Source organism: Lytechinus variegatus, chromosome 3 (genome assembly GCF_018143015.1).
Source record: "Lytechinus variegatus isolate NC3 chromosome 3, Lvar_3.0, whole genome shotgun sequence".
NCBI classification, from domain to species: domain Eukaryota; kingdom Metazoa; phylum Echinodermata; class Echinoidea; order Temnopleuroida; family Toxopneustidae; genus Lytechinus; species Lytechinus variegatus.
The window spans coordinates 14,985,833-15,003,081 of NC_054742.1; the positions used below are offsets into that span (position 1 = coordinate 14,985,833).

Below are 17,249 nucleotides of genomic sequence, written 5' to 3' on the forward strand. Positions count from 1 at the left end.
CAAATTACATCAGCAAAATGCCTGTAATGAGTGCAACAGAAATTGCAAGGATATTACAAGAGAGGGGATGTATTTTTTTGGTAAAATCTAGAGAAAAAAATATGAAAAAAATAAGTATGTATATTCACTTACATAGTTATTGATAAGCCTTACATAGTCAATATAAGGGGGGCATCAAGGATGCCATTAATAAAAAGATTATCAATATACCTCTCTCTCAAAGTCAGTTACTAAAATATCAAATTATTTTTTCAGCATTTGCTGACAAGAAATATCATGCTAATCTAATCGGTGACACTTCATACAAAAAGGGGAGCACATTTCTCTAAAGAGTGCCTTCCCAAATCTGCACATTGGTAAATCAGTAACAAAGTTGCTTATTGTCTATTGTTGTGAAGTGCTGCTAGAGCTGTGTTCTATTTCCAACAAATTCTTTTATTTGCAGAGCTAATCTAGTTCATTATACGGGACATCGACAATACAGTGTTACAAAGACAAAGAGATTAAAAAAAAAATAGTGCAACTTTTCACTTCCCCCAGAAAATGAATTCAACAGCTTAATGTCCAGCAATACATACAGGTTCTTGTTTCATAAGGACTTCAATTATGGTAAATTGGCCCCAAATGTAACTAGCAACTAGCATGGGAACCCCAATGTTGATCTGTTGCTTTAATGTTTCCATGGTAATTACCAGAATGGCAAAGCTAGAATAGTGGTTGGTCTTAAAGCTAAATTCCAGCAGTTGCAGTAAAACACTGATTTCGTGAGAAAGTCTGTAAAACCAAGGTTAAGTATTACTATATCATCGTCGATCTAGATCTGGTACAGTTACATAAACTGAACTTCGTGAAATCATTAAATCTAGGCTGAAAAACAATCACACTGAAAATCGCTTACACAGATGGGCACACGTGGGACAGTGTATATTAAATTGCTGGAATAAAGACCCGACGGAAGTGCCCGAATCCGCGCTTATTTTGCTTATTTCTCAGCAATTACACAATTTCTTCCAGAATCCTTTGGCACATATTTTTTATTCATATAAACAGACACTTGGGTGGTCATTATATTGGATTCTGTAAAAAGTCATTTTGAGATCGTTACCAAAACTGGAATTTACCTTTAATGAATTGGGGTCCAGGACTGAGAGTGATTTCTTCGCCCTCTGTTCTGTCACCTTGTTTTTATTATGCACATTTTTTCAATGAAAATCCATTATTTCTTATCACCTTTTATATGTCTGTAGGCATGTATGTTACATAGCCCAGACCTCAGTAAAGGCCCATTCTGCATTGTTTAGATTACCAGAATACAACCTATCCCTTTCAAACTACTAATATTATTCAAAGTGCTTTCACTACTATAAGTACTACATGTAGATGATTAGAACATTAATAAAGGGGGGGGGATAAGTGTGCCCTTTCGAAAAATATTTTAATCTTGTGTGAAACCTATGGACCTAAATATCTATACTCCAAATAATCTTTTTTTGTTCAACAGATGTGTAGTTTAAGCAACATTCAATATGTATCGACACATTTATTTAAATTCATTAAATTTTTAAATCTGTAATTGCAATGAAGCAACTGCTTGTTATGAACCTGGCCTTCATATTTCTTCTTGATCTGCCCTGGTGATACTCAAACAGCCTGTGAAACCTGCATAGTAAACAAAAAGAAAAGGGAACAAAATGAGCTGCTGATATGAATTATTCTTACTCATCTAGTCCAGTTTATTTAGAAGTTTCAAACTTTTTATGAGCCCTTACTCTTCCATGCAATATTATTTTAAAAATGCACATGTAGAAACTTATGTTGCCTGATAAAAAATCATAGATCACTATTATAGATCATTATTCATATAACTTTTTTTATCAAGTGTGAAAACACATTCAAATATATATCGAAAGATTAATCTCAATATTTTGTCCTTTTTTATTTCTGTCTTCAGAGTAACTGAGTTTTAAAGTGATTTTATGTATGATTAATATAGCTAAGATAGATGGACAATAAGTATGCATTGATGATAACGGAAATACTGGTGAATCTGAATCCAAAGAATATTGTCTCATCATGGAGCTTTACTTTATGGGATATAACATGATTCAGAAAAATAGGTTTTTTATATTTTTATGAAAACAAGCATACCTGGCAAGCTTTTAGATCAGATATCCTGTTACTCATCAGATTGTACCTCTTGGTGATGTGCAAATGGTATTTGACTTTGTACTTCTGAATAGGCTGGGACTGCTAAGAACTGGATCCCATTGGATCTGCAATTCAATATACATACAATACTTTACAGTTAAAAAATTCAAAAGTGATAAACAAAATTCCTCTCTAAAAACAATTTTTCAGAGTTTCCAGCTTTCACAATTCCTAACTAGAAAAAAGCAGGTCTTGACCAAAAACTAAATGGTTCAAGCATACGTGGCCTACTCTAGTGAGGTCTTTTGTCAATCTTCAATATATATACACACCAAGCCAGCTTTGACAGATGTAAGATAATTATCATTTGTGTGATAATATGGCTCTCGCTCATTCATCAGTGCGAGTCAATCATTAAATTTTTTGCACTCGTCAATAAACATGTCTGATTTGAATCTCTACGTTAAGTGAGTTCCTCTTTAAGTTTAAGTTTGATTTTTATTTTAAAAAAGGGTTAGCTCACTTGCTGGCAGGTTTAAATGACCCTTTGCCTTTCACCACAAATAACATCAAGTGAGGACAATAAAGATAAATCAATCGGATCAGCCGCTCTCTCTGCTTAGCCTTATACTTAAACAATTCAAAATAGGGCACTATAAATTTTCTCAACCCTTCCCAAAAAACAATTGAGCAGTTTGAACCCTGACATAGAAATGTTGCCCCCCCCCCCCCGAAAAAAAAAGAATCATTAAACTCCTTTGCTAGGCTAATCATATTTTAGTCCAACGGTCCAGCCAGGAACTAAAATGAAATTAAAGTTAACTTAAAAAATCTTTGTAGAAAAAAAGTCAAACCATACAGATCTAGATTTTTTTTTAAATCTATATCTACGATAGACCTATCCTAGGGGCTTACTTTTATTAAAAAAAAAGAAAAACGTTAACATCTGTCTCAAATCATTCCACGAGTGACCATGGGCATGGCAAAATCTACCAATATCATTCCAAACAGATTCATCATTCAGTTCATTTAGATTTAATTTCATTTCATTTTAAATGCAGATAATTATATTGAAATAGCGGTGTCGAAAAATCAGTACTCGGCCCATGGCCTATAACTTCAAATTTCAACTCGAGCTTGTTTGACACTTAATTTCCAAAACCTAATGACCTAGCCTACCGTGATCGGCAATTTCGCAGCCGGCTGGCACCGGCGATATCAAAGTCCGCATCCCGCTCTGGCTATATATTTGGCTTAATTTTGATGCAGCTTTGCCGTTAAACAAGTCCACATCTAACCCTGATATTTGACAATAAGAACTGAAATACAGATTTAATAAGGGCGGACATGAAGCATCCCAATTAACCAACTTAGTTCTACGAAAAACTATATTATTTTCTGACAAAATATGTCAGTCAGATTTCAGACTTATTGGATCAGGACAGGAAAAAGAAATGGAAATATGGAAATTGTGGTTTGCATTGTAAACTGCACATAAAGCCATGCATGCGACGCCGAACCCCAGCAAACACATTACAATTTCAACTAAGATCAAAGTAAAAAATTGAACTTAACTTACTTTTATTCCTATGGAATGTCATTAGATTGATATTAATGTTTCCTCCAAGACTTCTGCTCCATTGAAGTTCACTCAGAAATCATGATTTCGAACATCAATTCTAAAAACAGATAATTAGACTTGCTATTGTATTTCAAAAAGTTGAATTTCGCAGAATAAAAAAGAACGACACTTCGCACAGATATCGTAGGGAATTGTGGGACGGAAAAAAATGTTTAATGCATGAGGACATGAATAAAACATTAGCGTTTTATCCAATTATACAAGTGCATTGTGCGTATTTTGACGTCATTACTCATGAATTAAACATTGACCTTCCAAAATCAACCTTCAAATTGGACAAATGGCAGCCATGTTTGTTATGTACAAAACCTATGGAAAATCAAAAACGCGCAAAAAGAGTTGCCTCTCTAGCTCCCTTCGGGAGCTTACGTATACGTAAGATCGTATCTCTGTGATCCGACCCCTTCAAAGTGTACGTCCGACCCCAAATAGATCAGCCTGTAACTAAAACAAGGCGATGCCTATCAATTTCTTTGCTTCATTTCTTTTAAGATTCATCCTCTAGCTAACAGCTCATACTACAATTTTAGTACCTGCATCACAAAAATCACAGAGATTTTGACATGAACTCAAAGCATAAACCTGTTTTCGTCTGATGTACGTCCGACCCCTCACATTTTTGCCCATATTTTTCTATTCTTCATATTGCTGAGCGCGTAAATTTACAACTCGCGCATATAATACCAAAGCGCGCTAAAAGATAAGAACAGAATGAAGATAAGTGGTATTTTGAAAACGTTCTTATCTTTTTTCTTTGTTATCTTTCACGATATTTAAGATAATATTAAGATGACTAGAAGGATATCACATCTCACGATGTCCACGTTTTTTCTTGCTCAAAATCGATGGCCTCTAGTAGTAACAAATACCCACAAGTATTCCTCCCATCATTTCCTCCATTTACCCTTTATTTTGCCCGTCTCTTTTTTTTCTATCCCTTCTTTCTGTTCTTTTTTTTCTTCCTTTCTATCTGTCTGTCTTTCTTTATTTCTATCTGTCTGTCTTTCTTCTTTTCTTTCATTCTTCTTCATTTATATCTTTTCTTTTGTTCTGTTTGAATCTTTTGATTTATTTTTTTCTTTTGCTTTGTTTCATTTATACTTCACCTTTCTTCATTCTTTATTTTCCCTTTTCGTTTTATCCCTTTCTTTTTTTTCTTTACTGAGTATTTTGTCTACTTTCCCCCGTTTCTCTTCCTTTTCTTTCTTTTTCCTTTTTCTTTCTTCCTTCACTTGTTTGTAATCTTTTTATTTTTCTTCCTTATTTTTCTTCCATTCTTTCGTTTTTATACATGCTTTACCTTTTTTAATCATTCATTTTATTTTTCCCCCCTTTTCTTCATTCCCTTTAATAATTCTTACTTTTTCTTTCCTATTTTTGTTATTTCTGCTTTCTGACACTTTTGTGTCTTTTTTACTTTCTTTCTTTTTTTTCTTTATTTTGCTCATTCTTTTTTCGTTCGTTCTTAGTTTACTCTCTTTTTTACTTTCTCCTATTAACTTTTTCTTTATTCTTTCCATTGATTTTTTTTTCGTTTTCTTTCCCCAACTTCATATTTTCCCTTTTCGTTTTCTTTTTCTTTCTTTCTTTCTATCCTTCTTTCTTTCTTTTTTTCTTTCTTTCTTTCTTTGAATTTTCCTTTCTTTCCTTTATCTTTTGTAGTCTTCATATTTTCTCTCATCTTTATTTCTTTGTTTAATTTTCTTTTTTTTTCTCTCTTCCTTCACTTTTTACATTTTTATTCCCTTTTTTCTCTTTTTTTCTTTCTAATTTTCTTTCATTCGTTTTTTAAGACTTTTTTTTCTTTTTCGGTTCCTTGTTACTTTATTTTATCTTATTAGTTAGACCTTTTTTCTATTTTTGTGTGCATTCATTTTAGTTAATCATATTTTTCTTCATTTTTGTTCCTTCACTTTATCATTGATAATTGTTCTATTTCTTTCTTCCGTTTCCTTCTTTTATTCACTGCACTTACTTTCATACCTACTTACTTTCTTTCTTCATATTTTGTTCTTTATTCATATTTTGTTCTTTATTCGTACCTGCTTAATTTTTACTTTTCTTTCTTTTTTTGTGGACGTGGACGTCTCGAAATAATAAAATCAGTCATTGCGTATATAAAATGCCTATTTCGCGCAAATGCGCCAGAAACATGATATTCTCTTCACATAAGGAACGCTCTTATTGGTTAAACTGCCAATATAAAGCGCATTTTGATTGGTAAAATCTTAAAAATGGGCGTGTTGGAGATAAGAAGGGGGCAGTCCTTGCAGAGATAAGAACGCGTTAAGAAGATTTTCAGAATACCGATTTGTAATGATTTTAGCGTCTTCTTATCTCAGTGAGATAAGATAAAAGATAAGAACAAAGATAAGAACGTTTTCAGAATACCACCCCAGTTATGTCTGGTTTTCATAATCTGCATTTTAATCATAGCCAGGGATAAAACGAAACATTCTGGTATCAATTAAGGGGAAGTCATTAGCCTACAACTTAGTATCTACCATCTGTGATTTTGGCATGGGTTGTAATGTACCTGATTGATTAGATTTATTGTTGTGATGTATCATGTTTTGTGTTTGCTTTTATATCAAGAAACAGTAACATCATCAGCCACTGAAATAGAATATCCGCCATACTCTATATCAATTCTATTCCTATGTTTTTAGATGGAAATGAATACAAACAAAACAAACATTATTGCATATCATATACATGTCATTATACCAAAGAAATAGTATGTCTTTTTTCTTTTCTGTTAATCTTTCTTTTCTTCATTGCCTTTTTTCTTTTCTTGTTTTTCCCCTTAATATATATTTTTTTACTCACTCCTCATCTTCCCTCATTGCTTTTGTAATGATAGAAATTGAGATTTCATTCAGTAGATTTCTTTTCTGTTACATTGTACTATACCCTGATGGCGGCAGGGAATTTTGATAGGGGTGAGCCGGGAGCAAGACCATGTGGATAAATCATTTCAATCAAGTAATGGCCGGCCTATAGAATATCTCTCCTCTTTATAAACGCTGTCCACAAGTGGGAAAGAATAATTAGGGCCTAAAAAATAGAATTAGAATTTTGAAAATATCATTTGTAAAAAAAAAGATAGAAATAATTCATGATTGGAAGCAGCTATAACAGCGTACAAATGGGTTCAGAGGGGGCTTTTGACGTTGCAGACAGACCAAATCAGGGTTTGCGGATGGGAATTTGATAGAGGTTGGGGGACCAAGACAACCAACAGTGAATTCATTTTGAGCAAAATATGAGGCATTGCAAGAAACTTGCAATCGAAGCAATCGAATGCAAATCAATTTCAGACTCCAAATCATGAGAGTCATACTTTTCATTGCAAACTTGCAACTGATCCATAAAAAAATCCAAATTGTTATGTTCTAGATAAACTTAATTTTTATCATCACCTGTAAATTTGCATCTGATCGAATTTTGGGATTGATTGCAAATATCTTCTTGGAACACTCAATATATAGTTCTTTTTATAAAAAGCGGCTATAAACAAGCAAAATGATTATAAAAATAGAATAAAACTTATTAATTAAAAATCAAAACCCTTATTATCAAAAAAGATTTCATTGACCGATTGATTTTATTTTTGCAACCAATTGCATCAGATTTAAATTTAGAAAGTAACATGTACAATTGTAACATATAACAAATTTATAATGTTGTATTATAACCACTGGATCAATAATATTTAAACACATATAGACCTTTTACTTAATAAGGAAAAAGACAATTTAAAAGAATGCAAGATACCATGTTTACAATCATGAGCGATTACACTTGATTTGGGGAAGCTGCTCGCATTAAAGTCACAGCTCAAATATTTAATTAATTCTAAATACCTTTTAATCTTTGATATATTTTCTTTAAATCTTCGGAATTATGATAATGGGTAATGCAATTGGGCATACCATTCACCATTAACACTAATGGCATTCATTAGGCAAACACCACTAAGCCACTATGGCTTTACAATTATCCAACATGATTATATATACCACTAGGCACATGCTACTAAGACACCATATTGGGTATATGGTATACCATTGATACCAATCATACCATTATAGAGGCACATACTACTGAGACACCATTGGGTATATGGTATACCATGCAGTCATACCATTAGAGGCACATACTACTCAGACACCATTTGACACCACTGAGACACCATTGGTAATGGTATACTATTCACCATACTAATCATACCATTATACATGTTATAGAGGCACATACTACTGAGACACCATTGAATACCACTGAGACACAATTTGGTATATGGTATACCATTCATCATACCAGTCATACCATTATAGAGACACATACTACTGAGACACCATTGAATACCACTGAGACACCATTGTATACCACTGAGACACCATTGGTGTATGGTATACCATTCATTATACCAGTCATACCATTAGAGGCATATACTACTGAGACACTATTGAATACCACTGATACACCATTGTATACCACTGAGACACCATTGGTGTACGGTATACCATTGATCATACCAATCATACCATTACAGGCACATACTACTGAGACACCATTGAATACCACTGAGACACCATTGTATACCACTGAGACACCATTGGTGTATGGTATACCATTCATTATACCAGTCATACCATTAGAGGCATATACTACTGAGACACTATTGAATACCACTGAGACACCATTGTATACCACTGAGACACCATTGGTGTATGGTATACCATTGATCATACCAGTCATACCATTACAAGCACATACCACTGAGACACCATTGAATACCACTGAGACACCATTGGGTAATGGTATACCATTCGTCATACCAATCATATCATTAGTCACATACCGCTGAGACACCATTGGGTATATGGTATACCATTTACCATTAAATAAACTACCAATTACCATTAAGAACTTACCATTGAAACACCACTTAAATACCATTCGCGTACCATTTACCATTCAGATCACCATTCAACTACCATTCGGCACCATTCAAATACCATTGGCGATTTTTATAAGGGTGTTATACCATCAGCTCTCTCATACAATTCAATTCTTTATTGATAATCAAACACGTTAACAATCGCAAATGAAAAAGCAACAAGAACTGGAAAAATCATGTTTACAAGTTGGTGTTGTCACAATAGAATACATAGTAAAAAAACATAGTAAAATGCATTAAGAAGGTATACATTTAAAAGCTAATGCAATTTAGATAAAGCATAAAAGGCAATGAATGAATGAGTGATTGTAACATGATAATGGCAGACTTGAAGGAGAGGAGGCAGGCACTTATTCAAATGACAAAATAACAGCATGGGTTACCATTGTCCATTGTCTTTCCTATAGTCGACACACTCATCTTTTGTTGAGTATGTCAACCAAAAAACGGCAATGGATTGTTTTTTAATCTCATTGTTCTTATTTGAAATTGCTGATAGTTGTTTTTACAACGAAGAGATATGTTTGTATGTTTTTTTTCCGAGATGTAGCCATGTTTTATACAGAGGATGAGTTGAAAGTGATTTTGCAAATTTTTTACACAACAAGTGCCAATCTTCTCTCAAGTATTGGTAAATTGCGTACGTGACATGGATTTGTGTTTGTGATGTAATTATGTCCTAAAACAATTTTACATACTCTCCTTTGTATTCTTTTAATAATATCATTTGGTTTTGCTGTAAGACTGCTATGGAAAACTGATACAAAATATTCTACTTTTGGTCGTGTACAACCCATTATTGTCACTAGATTATTCAAAGGAAAACTGAACTTGTTCAGTTTCCTTCACAATATTTTCTATTGCACCCAGGGTGGGGCAAGTTCGAAATTTTGTTTACAGCCCATATTTGCCAAAGCCGTATGTATGTCCTCGCCGAAAATAAAGTATTAGGTAGATAGGCCTATTACCTAAACCTTTATACATCCTAAAGCACGACCTTCTCGCTGTTTGGCATATAAAAATGGGGGTCATGGGGAATAATTAAACATGACAAATTATGTACATGTGTATAGAGCTGTCTAAAGATGTACGTAGATAGCAGATGAGAGTGTGATGCAATCAGGGAAAGAAAAGTTGTAGAAAAGGGGAATAAAACAGTAGAGATCAAAGAAAGAAAAGAAGAGAAAGAAAGAAAAGAAAAACAGAAGTGAGAGAGAGAAAGAAAACATCACGTCAATGTAAGAAATTTTGCACAACAGGTACATGAAATATTTATTGGTGCTTACAGAGAGTAGTCTGAGAGTTTATATACAATGCATTCAATTTTATAAGCCAGCAGATAAACGCAAATTTATACATAATTTATTCACTAACTGTTTAAAGTTCGAATTAAATAAGGGATGGGGAATTTCGATATCTGTCAGTTCTCATATATGATCTGCTTAATTTATGTTTACTCATAAATTGCGTTCCGTGGGTCACGGCAGGGGGGGGGGGCACCAGCATAAAAATTCAATCACTCAGTGGGCGCACGAATTAGCGCGCTCATGACTGTGCCAGGTATACTTATAATAGAGACAATGACTGTGCCATTAAAGGAAACCAAAACCCAAGACGAGAAGCAATCTTATTGGAAAGAGTAAAATGAGAGGAACAATTTAAAAAAAAGTTTCATCAAAATCGGTTATGATATAAGCAAGTTTATGGGAGTTTGAAAACTCTTGTTGTACTTTCTATGGGGATCCTCAAATTGGCAAACGTGCTTCAAAATGGCTGATTTTGTGGACAACTCTCCATTTGTTTTGTACACAAATTTTGAGATTTTCCTCATTATCTTTCAAATTGCATCTTGCCTCCTTCTGAGCACAACATATGTCATGGGGGCATATAATTCTCACCACATATGTCAAGGTCAAGAAGAGATAATGTGAAATATGTAAAATAATGGGGAAAATCTGAAAATTTGTGTACAAAACAAATGGAGAGTTGTCCACAAAATCAGCCATTTTGAAGCACGTTTGCCAATTTGAGGATCCCCATAGAAAGTACAAGACTTTTTAAACGTCCATAACTTGCTTATTTCTTAACCGATTTTGATGAAACTTTTTTTAAATTGTTCCTCTCATTTTACTCTTTCCAATAAGATTGCTTCTTTTCTTGGGTTTTGTTTTCCTTTAAACGGATATAGTACTGATCAAAGTAATGCGAGCGCGAAGTGCGAAGTGAATTTTTTTTTATATTCAGACCTAAAAAGGGACATTATAAGCACATTTTTGTAGTCATGTCTTACAAAACAAACAATGCGAGCGCGAAAGGCGAGCTTATTTTTTTTTATATATATATTATATTGACCCCAAACGGACATTATAAGGACTATTTTTCAGGAATTCATGCAGATCATCTCACCATACATGCCATAGTCATCTAACGCGAGTGCCAAGGGCTTATTCATTTTAGACATGACGCACTTTTTGTAGTCGTTATATTCATATAAACAAGGACTGTTTTAGGAATTTCTGAAGAACATGTCATGTCTATCTCACTAGTCCACTAATGCTAACGTATATAAGCACGAACTAGATTCAGACCTTAAAAATGGGCAATCATTTTAAGTATAAAGTCTCATTAATCAGACAATGCGAGCACCAGGAATGATTATCACAATTAGGCTTCATGAAAACAAAAAAATCTTATGTAATATGATACGATATGGTACAATGTTATAACGTAATATAAATGTAATCTAATATACAGTAGGCCTAATTTCTTCTTCCCCTACTGTACTATATCCGCTTATCTTTCTTTCTCCCTCTTAATTTTATCTCCCTCCTATTCCAGTCGATATTCGGGGGGGGGTGACCCCGTAGTTACACCACTGTCCAACCAATCAAAATATAGAACTGAAATCTTATGGTCTTTATATGGCGGGGTGGGTAATAGGCTCCCAACTAACAATCTAGTATCGCAGACTATATGGCACTTTAGGAGACTGTGTTTGGGCTGGCCCCTGGATTTTCTTCGGTTTTGTAAAAAGTCTTTCAGAATTAGCATTCATGTTCAAACTGATGCCGATCCTCCGGGCGCCCCCTTCTATTATGCAGATATACCATTCTTATTTTACTCTATAAGCACTTATTCCAGAAAAAAACATAATTCCCATTGATTCGCAGACATGCGTTTCCGTTACAATGTGTTTTTTACTACTCTCGTGATCATAATGGCACGAGACGTGAATGCAAGAGATCATATTTCTATCATTCTATCGGAGCTTTTGTGTTTATCTGGGACCACTGATGTCTGATATCAACCATTCACACTGTACAAAATCCAATACAAGAGATCAGAGTACATGAATATATGGGATCCTGACTGCATGTTATTCAAGCAATGTATAAAACATGCATGGACTATCTCACTAATTTTTTGTTTTAGAATTTGCCATATTCAGAAAATTGTATATCATTTGTCACCCTTTTCCTTTTCTTTAACTTTTTTTACTACACGCAAGTAATAAAATAGGATCATATTTTGTTGATCCTATTATTTCTTTTGTGCGTGACGGGTGTGTGCCGGTGTATGAGGGTGTGTGTGTGTGTGTGTGTGTACTTGCTATATACGGAGAAAAGACCATGAAAGACAAGTGTATTTTGCTTTGACTGAGGTACAAAGGTCATAATTTTTTAGACTTCAACCAAATAAACTGCAACAATACCTCTCAATGAAAAAACTACTTTCATATTCAAATTAATTAATCTGTATCACGCGGTCACGGTTGTGTAGTCAGCGCCATACCACACGGCGCACCCATGCAGTATAGTGTGAGCAGACCACCAAATAGGATCCTGTAAAATTCCGTCGTGAATATTATTTTATTTAACTTCGCTATAAATCGTTATCGCTAAAGGAAAAGCATCAACGAAAATCATCGTCCAAGCAACAGATGTGTAAAGCATATACCGACGAAGGCAATCTATTTAGGCATATATTGGCGATTTGAATTACAAAAAAGTCACGCCTTCACGAACAAAACAGGACATTCAAGTAAGATATTTTTCTTCAAATCGATTAATAACTGATAAAGTTTTTTTATAACATCTATTAAGAGGTGCCGTGGCCGAGTGGTCTAATGTGCCTGGCAATAATGGAAAGTCCGAGGTTCGATCACCGGTCGCGGTATACCTCTTTTATCCTGCATTCAGATAAACTTATAGGTTTGCTCTTGTTTGAAAAAATCTACAAATGATTTACAAATACAATACATGAATGTAGGCATATTATGAAGCAGTATCTCCTTCAACATTCTCGTAGTAAGATTTCACACTTCAACTTTTACATAGAATCTTTTTTTTTTCTTGTGCAGTTACAAAGGATCAACAATTTGACATTTTCAATAATGCCGTGACGTAGAAATCGGCAATTTTAACAATAAACACCAATAGGCCTATTATAATATAATTATGAACAGATGAAGATAAAAACTCACTGGAAATATCACCTATGCAATGAATAGTTAAATAATCGAACACACACTTTTTATACAAGGTTGTAACATCAAAAATAATATTGATTAATAATTCCATAAATCGTTGAAGAAATACGCTAACTTGGAAACAAATGAAAAAGTGGGTCGTACTGTTATTTCGTTTCGAGAGAACTAGTGAATTGATTTCTATAATCATGTGTCAAGTAATGTATTAAAATGTTTTTGGATCAGATATTGATTCTAATTTATAAACTAGATCGACGTCAACCACCCCTTTCAAATCTTGTTATGGTTTCCTTCTTTCCCAGCAGGAATGGATCTTAATAAAATCCTTGCAATCATCAAAGAGGAAAACCTTTTGGCAGTACGCTTCGAGCAGACTGACACTAATGGGATCGCAAGGTCTAAGCTTGTACCTGCTAGACATTTTAAAACAAAGGCAACGGAAGGGCTGCAGTTCATCCTCTGTCATCTATCTTTTGACGTTCAGCTAAACGTTGCCACCAATTCTGGCTATGCAGAGGAGATAGGTTATGGAGACGCTGCCACTTTTCCTATTTACGACACGTTTCAAGTTCTTCCATGGTTGGAACGAACAGGTAATCTAAACCGAATCTTAGAGATAGTTTATTTCGATAATAATAATTGGTGCGTAAATCTAATCATAAATCCTTACTCATGAAAGTAATCAAACAGCTTATTAGGTTTTTACTTCCACGTAGTTTCTACCCTATGACATTAACCATAAACAGAATAATGTAAGGATGATCTGAAATGAGTTTTTTTTTCATTTAAACGCACATCTCCAAAGGTATTTCATTATCGAGGTTCGTCTCTGCATTTTGTCGACCAACTAACTATAGGTCCAACACGGGGTATTAATTTTGGGCTTGTGGCACTTGACCGCCAGTATGGTCTCTGCCTTACGCCTAAACAGAAGAGGATTACTGAAAATCCATGAAATTTAAATTATGGTAATTATAGTAATCTTGCATTCTTGGATTTTGACTCCAAGTAAATTCAATTTCCTTGTACGTTATCACCTCTTGAATATGACTGTGTTGTTTATTTTTTATTTCGGTTCTTGTCATTTTGAATACAGGTCGAATCCTGATCGAGCCAACTTGGAAAGGTTCCGAAGTAGAGGGTCATCCAAGAGTTGTAGCTCGCAGACAGTTGGAGAAACTGAGGCAACTCGGTATATCTCTCTACTCAGCTCACGAACATGAATTCTACGTGGTGGATAAAGAAACAAAGAAGCCACTCAACGAAGATAAAAACGCACATTCTGCTATTCGAGATACACCATACCATAATCTTCTAAACAAGTTCATGGAATATCTTCCTAAGGTTGGTGTAGATGTTGAGCATGTCGAGAATGAGTACGGGCCTGGTCAACTTGAAATCTCTTACAAACCTGCTTTTGGAATAAGTGCTGCTGATAATGCCCACACCTACAAGACATCTATCAAAGAAATTGCCATTCTAAATGGATATATGGCATCTTTCATGTCTAAGCCATATCCTAACAAATCTGGTTCATCTAGCCATTTCAATCATTCTCTTTGGGATATCAATGAGAAAGTTCCACTCCTTTACGATGCAAACGATCCATTGTCTCTTTCTGAAACAGCTCAACACTGGATCGCTGGCATCTTAGCTCATGCTCCTGCCATCGAAGTTCTTATGGCTCCAACCGTCAATTGTCTCACCAGGGTCACCCCACACACATTTTCCCCAATCAACGCTACCTGGGGCTTCGACAACCGTACGTGTGATATCCGTGTAAAAATCAACGGTCCAGAAGGAACCTACATTGAACATCGCGCTGGAGCCGCTGGATGCAACCCATACCTATCTCTGGCTGCAACAGTTGCAGCTGGGATTGATGGCATTGTCAACAAGCTTAAATTGCCACCACAGGTCACTGGTGATGCCTGTGAAGAAGCCGATCTTCCTCCAAAAACAGCCAACCTCCCAACAAACATGGAGGACGCCCTCACTGCTTTGACCAACGATGAAACAATCTGTGATGCTCTGGGTAAAGATTTCATCAAATGCTTCACAGCGGTGAAAATTTGCGAAGCTAAGCAGGCGAGGGAAGCTGAAGCTAGAGGCGACAAAGATTGGGCCTTCAACTTCTATTTTGAATACTTGTAGGTTATTTGTTGTATGATATAGAACGGCAAATAGCTTCAGGGGTCAACATCTTCATTTGTACGCTATACTATTATGGGTTACTTGTTGAATAGAGGGAGACAAAGTAGTAGTTGAAGGACGTAAAAAAATCGGATGTAAAAAAAGAAAATAATTTCTTTTTAAAGTTTCGCTTACTTTCATTATGCACATTCTGCGTCGGTATGCAAATGATGAGACTGATGACTGCATCCTCTCACTATTTCTTTGTATTTCATTGTGTGAATTATGAAAGTCTAATTTAAGTCTAATTTACTCCTCGTTGTCAGATGAAAACAAATAATTCCTCCCTGAACATGTAGAAAAGCATTGTTTAATACTATATGGTTCAGTCAAGTTGGTCCTTTTTGTCAAATCTGAAATATTGTATAATTCAAACAACAAAAAATAAAAGAAATGGTGAGTGAGGGACATCATCAACTGTCTCATTTGCATGTCACTGAGTTGCGCGTATCACTTTTTTGGGGAAAATTAAGCGAAACATTAAAATTACCAGTCCTATAATAAGGGATGAATATAAATTTATGCAAGTTTCTTTTAGGAATGCCAAATCATGCGATCGAACACAATTTCTAAAAATTTTCCATCTGGACCAAGTTTGATTTTGTCAGAATCGGAGCACCGTTAAAAAAGTAATATCTTAAATTGATTATTGGATCTAATAAATTTCACTTTAGAAATTCAATGAAGTTTTCAAGAAGCAGAAAGAAATATTTTGTCTCCCAATATTTGTTACCGTCAAGGGTGCCGGAAGCGGGGGGGGGGGGCAGGGGGGCACTTGCCCCCCCAAATAAAATTTTTGGGGGGCAAAACGAGATTTTGCCCCCCCCCAATGTGCCCCCCTGAAAGTAAAAAAAGGATAAATTATTTAAGGACAAAAGCAAACGAAGGCACTTTTCTGCCTGAAAATTGTCATTTACATTGTCAAAAATGAAAAAAATTTGCCCCTGACGGGGCAAATACATTATCATAGTAAGCCTCGCGTCTTTCGACGAATAGTTCCTCTGTGAAACATACCTTTGATAAGCCCCTTTTCCATCTTATTACAGTGTGACAACGTTTAACCTTTTAATGAATACAGTTCAGACTATAATAGCGAATGGCAAATTGATAGTGGTCCACCAATTATTAGGTTTATAACTCCTTGATGCTGGCTGTGTCGTCTAACAAACGCGCGGTCGGCCAGAAACGCTCAGACCGGACCCGATATCACTTCCCACTCGAAAGCAACTTGAGATAATGTTTAGACATGAAAAAAATCAAATCTGTGAAAGTGTCTTCTTGATCGGACTCATATTATCCGAGATATGAATAAAAATGTAAATAAAGAATATAAAAGAAAAAAATAAGCGTTACAGTACTGCTCTACTATAAAAAAAATCTTAAGATATTTTCACAGCCCCGTATTTTCCTCTATTCCTTTTCATTGGCATGACTGGAAGGCGTTTTGTCTGATACTATTTCAGCTCATATGATATAGCACTTATGTATTTTAGATTCCAAAACTTCTTCCCATTACCTGTTACTAATCAGATCGAGATGGCAGCTATGTTCTCTGGTTCATCCCAGCTTTTGTTATTCATGGACGTTTGCAAAAATCTAAAAATAATCCGGGAGTGGGTGGGGCTGCAAGACCTAAATTTTCGAAGAAACTTAAGAGCGAGGGGGTTTGTGATGGGGTAGCTTAACAATTTTCTAGAATAAAATTGAAGGATTTCGTGCACACTTTTGGTGAATTTTGTGAATTTTGCCCTCTCGATCGGCGGCCCCGGCTGCGTACGGTCATGTTTGCCATCTTAAAGTCTTTAAAAGGC

At 35.1% G+C, this 17,249-nt stretch overlaps 1 protein-coding gene and 1 long non-coding RNA gene across 2 annotated transcripts; one reads left to right on the plus strand and one right to left on the minus strand.

Moving 5' to 3' along the window:
* Positions 1-1,488: 1,488 nt before the first annotated feature.
* On the minus strand, positions 1,489-3,782 carry LOC121412180. Its single transcript, XR_005969564.1, has 3 exons — positions 3,728-3,782; positions 2,149-2,273; positions 1,489-1,659 (listed from the first exon to the last, which is right to left on the minus strand). It is a non-coding gene; the product is annotated as an uncharacterized LOC121412180 (long non-coding RNA).
* Positions 3,783-12,530: 8,748 nt separating this feature from the next.
* LOC121412181 (lengsin-like) lies at positions 12,531-15,778 on the plus strand. Its single transcript, XM_041605086.1, has 3 exons — positions 12,531-12,797; positions 13,551-13,838; positions 14,342-15,778. Exons 2-3 carry the CDS (start codon positions 13,553-13,555, stop codon positions 15,397-15,399), a joined length of 1,344 nt encoding a protein of 447 aa, XP_041461020.1. The 5' UTR covers positions 12,531-12,797; positions 13,551-13,552; the 3' UTR covers positions 15,400-15,778.
* The last annotated feature ends 1,471 nt before the right edge of the window (positions 15,779-17,249 follow it).

What these genes read in the sequence shown, in the direction of transcription:
- LOC121412181 (XM_041605086.1), top strand. Translation starts at nt 13,553, where the DNA reads ATGGATCTTAATAAAATCCTTGCAATCATCAAAGAGGAAAACCTTTTG. An exon ending in TCCATGGTTGGAACGAACAG is followed by an intron (nt 13,839 to 14,341) that starts GTAATCTAAACC and finishes TTTTGAATACAG; the next exon opens with GTCGAATCCTGATCGAGCCA.